The 10005-nt window shown below is 36.0% G+C and overlaps 1 protein-coding gene across 1 annotated transcript; it reads right to left on the bottom strand.

Annotated features, from left to right (window-relative positions):
• Positions 1 to 8775: 8775 nt before the first annotated feature.
• Positions 8776 to 9692, bottom strand: LOC110706498. Its single transcript, XM_021884416.1, has 2 exons — positions 9400 to 9692; positions 8776 to 9211 (listed from the first exon to the last, which is right to left on the bottom strand). The coding sequence occupies exons 1-2, from the start codon at positions 9690 to 9692 to the stop codon at positions 8776 to 8778; spliced, it is 729 nt and encodes a 242-aa protein (XP_021740108.1).
• Between the last annotated feature and the right edge of the window lie 313 nt (positions 9693 to 10005).

The raw sequence follows: 10005 nt of genomic DNA, 5'->3' as shown, positions 1-10005 counted from the left end.
CTTGATAATTGATGACTGTGCTATTGAGATCTTCATACGTCTTTGATGTTGATCAAAGTTTTGTAAGAATTCCTTACTTTTCAATGCAATTTAATGTTTGATTTTGTTTTATTGTTGAATTTCTATTGTTTAGCTTGAATTTGATTGTTGAAGTTGAATTACAATGTTGATGATCAGATTGATTATTTCTTTTGTATTGCATTTCAATTTCATCATGATTAGTGAGTACTTGATTTGATAGGGAATATGGTAAAGCATGTTTTGGTGATAATCTAATGCTAATTTGGGGCTTTTGATTGAATTGTTTTTGTGATTAAATTGGTTAATGAAACTAGTGCTTGTGCTTGGTTTGAAAAAGAGTAGCTAACCTTTAGGATCATGCTAGATTGCATTATAGCCTTCAATGACACGAACAATTGATTTGAGTGCTTGTTCTATTTTCCCTTCCATCGCTTTGTTGATTGAATCGTCTCGAATTAGAAAGATTGTTAGCAAGCATGTGGATCCTAAGTCCCCTGGTGTTTGATATTGAATTCTATTTTATTTAGCTTAATTGATTTGATTCACATTAGTATAACCAACCCACTCCCTCCCTAGCTTTCAGAATAGCTTAGCATCGACCTCAGCACTCCCTTCTTCCCTTAGGATTCGACCTAGACTTACCCTATACCTCGGGTTGGTTTAGTTTTATAAATATTGTTTTGGTCAGAAAATCTAGACTTCAATGACCTAAGTTTACCCCACGTCACTTAGGTTTGAAAACTAAGCAAGTATATAATGTTTTAATTTGATGAATGTTGTCTTGAAAGATGATGAAACATGCTCAGTGTTGAAACAAGATTCATAAGAAAGGGTTCTTAAAGGGAAAGATGATATGGATATGAAAGTGTGAATGAAGTGTGTGAAGGTGATACTAAGGCTGGTTGTAAAGGTTATGGTGATGGAAATATATATATGAAAAGAGTCAAAGATGATGGCTCTTTAGGCTGGGTAAGCTAATGTGATGTGGGTTTAAGCCCCCAATTCTAGCTCTAAATGGGTAAGGGTAAGCATTGGATATTTTTTGACTCGATCATGCATATGAATGTAGCAGCACCTCAATGTGAGGTTGCCTACATATCCGTTAAAAATCAGGTTGAACGTAGCTCTTACCGAACTTCACACAAGTGTATGTACACCTTAAACAAGTCTTTCAAGGGTTGTAATATGGTTAAGTACATGGTTTAAAGAAGAAAAGGGTACAAGGCTCAAGACCCAACGGAATCCCCAAATAAGTAACTATGAATTTGAAAATTTTGAATTTTGCAAGTTTATTTTCAACATTTTTTTTCCTTTGATTTTTTTCATTCTTTTGAATCAATGTAGGCAATCTCAGATTATGCGGTCCATCACTCACTTATCATTCATGTTTCTGACGAGTGGCATTTATGCCACTCTTTTATCCTTTTTCTCTAAGGATTCTCCCCTCATTTGCACTTGTTTGGCCCTTTTTCTAAACATTTTTACTTAGTTTTGCTTTCTTTTTTCTTTTCTCCCTTGTCTTTCCTTCTCTTAGTCTTCTCGCTTTATTTTAATTTTGATTTCCATACTTTGGTTTTGTAGGTATTATGTGCCGAAAGAAAGAGGATATCAAGAAGCCAAGCTAACTGTTGTGTGCGGGGTGCTGTGCGGCTTCTGTGCGGGTGCACATGTTAGGCTGTGCGGGCGCGCAGCCCTGTCAGAACCCGCACAGCTAGTCTGAAGAAACAGAGCCTAACTAGAGAGTTTGCGCGACCTTGTGCGCGATATATGTGCGGGCGCACACCCCTGATGCGCGGGCGCGCAGGCCTAATGTGTGGGCGCGCTTATTTTCCTCGTACCCTCAAAGTTGCGGCCGCGCACTACGCTGAGAGGAAGCACACACCTACATATGTCATGTGCGGGCGCGCACGGATGGGTTTCCGATTTATTTGCGCCTTGTTGTCCAATTCTCTTTCTTTTGGGGGGAGCCACATATATATAGACGGGACTCTTTGTAACACTTAGTACTAATTCCATAGAACATTAGCCTAATCTAGAGAGAGAAAATAGATTGTTACTAAGCTTCCCTTTTTGTATTCAACTTTGCTCAAGCTTTAATCTTCCATCAATCAAGAAAGTATCCAAGTTTTCATCTTTCTTTAATCCTTTCTTTAGTAATCTCTTCTCCTTTCCTTTAATATTATTTATTTGTTTTATTGTTACTTATTTTTGTCAATCTTATTAGTTTATCTAGTTATTATTGATTTCATATATTTCAATCATGTTTTGTTTTGAGTTTCTTGTGTTTATTTCTAGTTTTGATATTATGTTTAATCTCGCTTCTCTAGGCTAAACTCTTAGCTAGGGGAAGGGGGTGGAAGATATGATTTGATATTGGATGAATGATGATGGTTGGATTGAACTTATGACATATATTGATGAAATACATGATTTTTATTAGCTTGGGATTATTGTTTCACTCTATTTGATGTTTTCTAGTTTAAATGCATGAAAGTGATTTGAACTAGATTAGGATCACCTCTATTTTAATGATTGTATGAGAATGAGTTATTAAAGTGGAGTTTTTATGGATTGTGCTTCTTTATTCTCTTGATTTGATTGTAACTAATAGGATGCATGAGAATGATCCTTACTATTGTAGACCTCTTTCATTGATTTGCCTAGACTATTGCATGAGAATGAATTGTTTAGGTATAACCTTGTGTTCTTTGGCATATGTTTCATGATAATCACCATTATTCTCCTCTTTCTAATTAATCATATTGAACACCCCCGTATCCCTAGCGTCATTTTTTATTGATTTTAATCATCATTTTCTTGCTTACTTGTAGTTTTAGTGTTGTACTCAACAAAACCAACAAAACAATCCCCTTTTAACTCTTGCATTAGTGATATTTGATGTTGAATTAGCGTGCTTCCCTAGTGGTTCAACCCTTTACTTGCCACTAACTAGTTTAGTGTAGGTTTAGGCTTTATAAATGATTAATTTGGTTAGGGTGGTAGCTTAACGACCTATCTTATCCCAATCAGTTTCTCAGGCATGGTACCAAGCACTCGATGAGAAACACAATTTCAGATGTGTTCATATCAAAGACATTAGAACACTTACCCTTAGACATTGTTTTATGGTTGCTTTGCTGTTTTTTTATTTTTTAACTTGCTTTTAGAATGTTACAAAAACTTTACACTTTCCCATCCTAGGGCTAGGTGAATGTGGGTTAAATAAATAAGGCTAATCGTTAGACGAGTCTCAAAGTGGTTACTACAGAAATGGATATGTGATTGAGCGGTTAATGGGGAATGAATGGGTTGTATAGGTACCACAAACCATTGGTATGCCTTGCATTCAGATCGACAATTGATTTTTTTTTTTTTGCTGATTACATGATCAAATGTAAGAAAGAGATTCTCATTTATGAAGAAGGTAAGAAATGTGACACATAGACACATGGATAAGGATAACCTATGCTAGACTTTTTAGGGGTAAGGGTTTGAAACAAAAGAAGAAGAAACATATGAAATCTTGATGAGAAGCTTCCATCCTGCTTTGTCTTCATGGCTATTTTATGAGTTACTTCTTGTCGCCTGGTGAGGAAAGAAGTTTGTTCTAGTTGATGCTTTGATTGGAAGGAATGAAGGAAGGAGCGACGTTCCCCTAATTCTTCCAACTATTTCCTAGTGATTTTAGACTCAAGTATTGTGTAAGGATGATCTCACTTAATGCATTCACTCAATACTCGGATTGAAAAGGAATAGTGTATGAACCAATTTTGAAAACTGATGGGAAATACTCCACTCATTCCTATTACGACGGAAAACGACGCATACAAGATCCTAATATACAATCATAAACAATATGGTTCGTGACTAGGAGATAAAGTGTGTGCAATGACTCAATATGTGTGATTAGGTGATTTTTTAAGATTCGTGGTATGATCGCAAGGCTAGACATGAGGACGTTGTGAAAGACAAAGGACCCAATGACCATATAACATTGAAGACTAAAAGACAAACTAACTTGATTAATTTTGTCCAATTTTAATGTCTATGATATTACTAGGTGAAACGGTCCATTGGCAATCGTTAGTCATAAATAAGATCAACCACATTCAAAGACAAAGAACACATGTTAAGGTTAGCACAAAAATCGATCACAAGAAACTAGGAAGAGGACTAGAATTCTAGAATAGTTAGGACTCATTGGTATAAAAAAATAAATAAATAAAAAGAAAAATCTATAATCCTATTTTATTTGATTTGACATGGACTAAAAGACTTGGCTAAGACTAGCTTGACACGAAAAAATTAAAAAAAAAAAATTTAAAAGTTGACGCTAAAAAGACAACTAAATTATAAAGGCTGTAGTATATCAGTTATAACTTCTAATCTGCGACTATGATTGGGACACAATCAACTCCAACTGAAAGATAAAACTCGGGGCTACAGATTCATATGTTCCACGACATGTTGCTCTTTCTAGAACTCCGGCTATAACCTAAACAACTCTTATGCAGTATATAGGAATAAAAATCCGGGTTGACTCAAAAGTAAAAAAATTAAAAAAAACTATGACTTGGCTTAAATAAAAAAAAGGATTTGATAAGAGAAAAAATAACATAAAAATAAAAAGTCAATAAAAATGCACATAGAAACACTTTGTCACGCATGATGCAATGAATTTCACAACCTAAAGTCAAGTTCTATGTTCCACTATGGTCAAGCTTTTGGGTGTCAAAGGGTACCATGGTTAAGAATTTGGACGCGTTAGCAAGGCAGCATCCCTTAAAGGTGTATGCCAACGGGAGGCTTTGCGAGTTTGTAATGAAACCGAACTCAACTCCATGGTTTGGGTGGATTTAAAAACTCGAATAAACCCTTATTTCCATGAGCGTTTTCAGGTTGATAGAGCATAAATACCCCGGGCTAGCCACATACGTAGAACACTTACTATTGTGTCAAAATAGGTAAGCTATAATGCATATACATATGTAACAATTCCAACTAAATCGCAGGAATACAACACGAGAATCTTTCAAGTCTCATCCACTCATCTCAATTCAATACCGATCACTCAAATCGATAAATAACCAAGAATCCTCCCCAGTGGAGTCGTCAAATTGTAGGAGTCGTTCAAAGTGCTCCTACGTTAAGAATGTTGTGAATATGCTTGGCACTCATAGAAAATGGGAATTGACGTATACGATTAGGGATAAATAAAGTAGGGAGCCGCCAACAAGTTTTTAAGGAACTTGTAAATCGTTCACGAATCATAAAAGGCAACCACGATAAGGGACAACAATAGGCAACAATGATTGACCCGTGAAGGTTACACCCCATTCATAATCCATGAGATAACTAACTCCATATGGTTCAGAACCACGAAAGGAGGATAGGGGATGATGGTACGAAGTGAGTCTTGGAGTCACATTTTCCCGTATTGGCCTCTACTCAATTCTTAAAGTGAAAAGTGATTCCTGCAATCTCAAAGGCATGCAACACAAAATATTCAATTTTCTCCAAACTATTATTATGCTAAATTAGTTTAATATTAATGCAACACATAATTCCAAAATATCGTGATCACTTGATTAAACAACAAGATTAAAAAGGAACCTAAACTGGTCGTCCAAATTATCTTATTAGGCGTGATTTTCAATTACATATTCCCTTTAAACATGCAATATGGTGATTAATAAATATATAATAGAACTAACATTAATATTGAAAGCAATTTAACAATAAATTTAATGATATAAAATCATTAGAAAAATAATAGAAATAAAAGGAACATGATTCCTTACTTTTATTTTGCTTGCTTGCAACTATAAAACAATAAACGAGTTAGTAACTTCAAGGAAATAAATAAAACAATAATTAAAATTAAATTAAATACAATTATTGTTTTTATCACATCTTTTGATCCAGAAATTACAATAAGATAAATAATATGTCTTTGGAAATCTGTTGAAGTCTTATTTCTTACCCAATTACAATCAGATTAAAATCTTTTTTAGAATAAAAGATATGGCCGAAAAAGTGGGACGGTGTCAATTTTTTATAGAGTTTTGTATTTCATTCATTTCTTTTCCGTTATAGCTCGGAATTGATATAATAATTTATCATTGGAAAGATACTTTCAAGGGCTATCCAAAAATCTAAGATTTTGATAAAAACTATGAGGCACGAAAATAATATCTGACTATCTTTGAACGTCTTTCAATTCGAACGGGATTAGGACTTTCAAAAATAAAAGTTTTATTCAATTTAAAACTTTTAATCTTATCTTTTCAAAAAGTATAATTAAGATCTTTTATAAACTTATAGAGGATTCCAATTAATCCTAATTGGTTTATGAATGGGATTAAAGCTTTTGCACCCTCCATATGATCATTGGGTAGTAGGTAAGGTGGGCTTAGGTTCGTTATAACTTGGATTTGGGCTTATAATATATCATTGGAAATATCTTTTCAATCCCCATCCAACTATTCAATAATTGGACCCAGATTATGGACCAAAATAAACTATTATAAACGTTTTTATAAGTAGGACACGAAATGAATGATTTTTAGGGACACGAAATGAATTATTTTGGGTTTGAAGGCACAAAAATAGAAAAATAAGTAATGGTTTTGGGATATGGGCTATGAATTGGGTTGGTTTATGAAATGTATTGGAATTGAATATGGATTTAAGCACTCCAAGTTTAAATCCTCAACTCGACCAATAATGGCGGTGAAAGGTTGTTCATCATCGGGTTTGGTTTTAGGGAGACATTTTTAGGTTTCTATAGAAGCCCCCACTTTGACTGATTTTGTAGAAACGTTAGTTTTAAAAACAATAGTCAAAGTAATCGATAGGGAAAGAGAATGATTTAAGACATTCTGCGATCATAAATTACTCTGTATAAACCGATACCTGCAGAAAAATGTTTGCTCCACACATAAAAGAGTAAAGAGATAGAATGCATATCTGACACCAGTGTATCGGTGGCAAAAAATTTTGTATTATTTGACACCAGTTTATCGGTGAAAAATGAGTTTGGTAGCTTTCTATGCCTGGAGAAATCTACCGGATGATGTTTGTCGAGATACTTTCCATGCTTGAGGAGAGTCAATAGATGAAATTGGTAGTTTTCTATGCTTGAAGAAATCCACCGGATGATGTTTGTTAATATACTTTCCATGCTTGAGGAAAGTCGACAGATGAATTTGACAGTTTTCTATGCTTGAAGAAATCCATCGAATGATACTTTCCATGCTTGAGGAAAGTGGATAGATGATATCATTGTTGACTTCTTCGCCTTGAGAGCTGGCAACGACCGTCAATTTTAAATGCTTGAGGAAAACCTTGTCTAATGATGAGATTGCAAGTCTCTATGTATCGAGAACCTTGCGCCGTGAATCATCTTCGCTTGGGAGATGATCACTAAAATGATGATGGTTCTCATATCCCCGAACGTGGGATGTAGATGGTTTGCTTGTCCCCGAACGTGGGCTGTAAATGGTTCGCTTGTCCCCAAAAGTGGGATGTAAATGGTTCTCTTGTCACCGAACGTGGGCTGTAGATGGTTCGCTTGTCCCCGAACGTGGGCTGTAGATGGTTTGCTTGTCCCCGGACGTAGGCTGTACTTGGTTTGCTTGTCCCCAAACGTAGGTTGTAATTGGTTCGCTTATCCCCGAACGTGGGATGTAGATGGTTCGCTTGTCCCCAAACATGGGCTGTAGTTTGTTCGCTTGTCCACGAACATGGGCTGTAGATAGTTTGCTTGTCCCCGAACGTGGGCTGTAAATGGTATGCTTATCCCCAAACCTGGGCTGTAATTGGTTTGCTTTTCCTCGAACGTGGGCTGTAAGTTGTTTGCTTGTCCCCAAACGTGGGCTATAGATGGTTCGCTTGTTGCCGAACGTGGGCTATAGATGGTTCGTTTGTCCCCGAATGTGGGCTGTAATAGAGACCTGTAAAATAAAATTTGCCAAGCGGCTATTATAGACTATGATTGGCTTAACCAACTAACATGACCAAGCTTGACTTTTCATGACATGACATGTGTATAACTTGTGGTTGTTTGTGTATATGGTGTGTGTGTACAAACACAAGCAACCAAAAATGCAAAAGTAAAAAAATTTCGTCATTTTTATCATGATTTTCTCCCCAAAAAGAAAGACATGAAAATTGATCTTTTATTTTCGATCTTCCTTGATGAGAAAATTTTGAATAAGTTTTTGAACTTCCCTTAAAGAAAAGACATGAAAAAGGGAAGAATTTTTTAACTTCCTCATTAAGCAAGACGAAATGAATCGCAGAGATTGAATTGCTTTTCTTGAAGATAATGTATGCATGATGCATGTTCTTAGGCTAGGAGGCTAAGGATAATTACATCATGTGACATGATATAGATGAATTCATACCTAAGGTGTGATAGAAGAGATTTGAGCTAAACCATGGGGAAACCTTTACCTTCTTTTGATGTAGCAACATGCAATGCATCTTGGCTAATAATGTTCATGCACATTTGCTCATCAACATCCTATAGGCTTCCATTGAGCACATCTTCATACAAATCCATCTCCTTGCTAGGAGCACCTATATTTTCCTTATTCAACAAAACATTCTCAAGAGCATCGTTAGAGGTGAACAATTTCTCAAGCATGGAAGACACAACATGATCAAGATAGTAAATCATCATACAATTCTCCAAAGAGGAACTCGAATACTTCATACTATCATTCAAGTCAAATTCTATCACTTCATCTCCTACTTTATGTGAAATTTTAGAACTCTTGTCATAGCACCCAAAGTAGCAAGAAAGGGTCTTCCTAGAATAATAGGAATGTTAGCATCTTCGTCCATCTCAAGCACCACAAAATCCACTAGAATAACAAATTTCCCAACCCTCAAAGGGACATCCTCCACCTTACCCTTAGGAAACTTGATTGACCTATCGGCCAATTGCAAGGTGATGTTAGTAGGTAAGAGTTCCCCTAGTTCAAATCTTTGATACACCGTATATGGGGTAAGGCTAACACTATCTCCTAGGTCAAAAAAGGCATTGTCGATTTGCATTTTGTAAATGGCATAAGGGATGGAAAAGTTTCCGAGATCTTTTAGCTTAGTAGGCATCTTGTTCATTATGATTGCACTATAATTCTCGGTCAAGTTCACCGTATCCACAGCATCACAAGTCCTCCTACTGCACAAAATGTCTTTGAGAAATTTTGCATAGTTAGGCATTTGGGTGACAAAATCGGTACATAGTAGAGAAAGGTTAAGTTGCTTGAGCATGTTAATAAATCTTCCAAATTGTTCATCTAACTTGTGTCTCATGAATCTTTGTGGATAGGGAAGCTTAGGTTTCACAACTTCTCTCTCTTCCTTCACCTCTTGGGTGGCTCTAACATCACTTCACTCAAAGATGTACCATCTCCCTCATCCTCAACTAAAACCTCATTGGCACCCTTATCACTCTTGCTCTTACTAGGCAAACTCTCCTCAAACACCTTACCATTCCTTGTTACTATGGCATTAACGGGTATCTTAGGGTCTAGGCCTTGATAATGTAAAGAAGAAGGTCTTGCATGGTATTTCAAAGCCTTGGCAAGTTGAGAGTTTTGGTTTTCAAGCATCTTATTGTGGATCATCATTTCATTAAACTTCTTGTCACTCACCGCCATATAAGTGTTCACCAACTTGGTTTTGTTTTCAATGATTTCTTCCAAGTTGTAACTTGAAGAAGAAGAAGAAGAAGAAGAAGAAGAAGAAGAAGAAGAAGAAGAAGAAGAAGAAGAAGAAGAAGAAGAAGAAGAAGAAGAAGAAGAAGAAGAAGAAGAAGAAGAAGAAGAAGAAGAAGAAGAAGAAGAAGAAGAAGAAGAAGAAGAAGAAGAAGAAGAAGAAGAAGAAGAAGAAGAAGAAGAAGAGGATTGAACATAGGAATTGTCATTTTGGGTCTTTGGAGCAAATCCGGGTGGGGGACCCCTTTGAGCATTA

The sequence above is a fragment of the Chenopodium quinoa genome, unplaced genomic scaffold, assembly GCF_001683475.1.
Source record: "Chenopodium quinoa cultivar QQ74 unplaced genomic scaffold, ASM168347v1, whole genome shotgun sequence".
In the NCBI taxonomy this organism is placed as follows: Eukaryota; Viridiplantae; Streptophyta; class Magnoliopsida; order Caryophyllales; family Amaranthaceae; genus Chenopodium; species Chenopodium quinoa.
The sequence above is the reverse complement of the archived record's forward strand: the minus strand, read 5'-3'. Positions and strand labels throughout refer to the sequence as shown.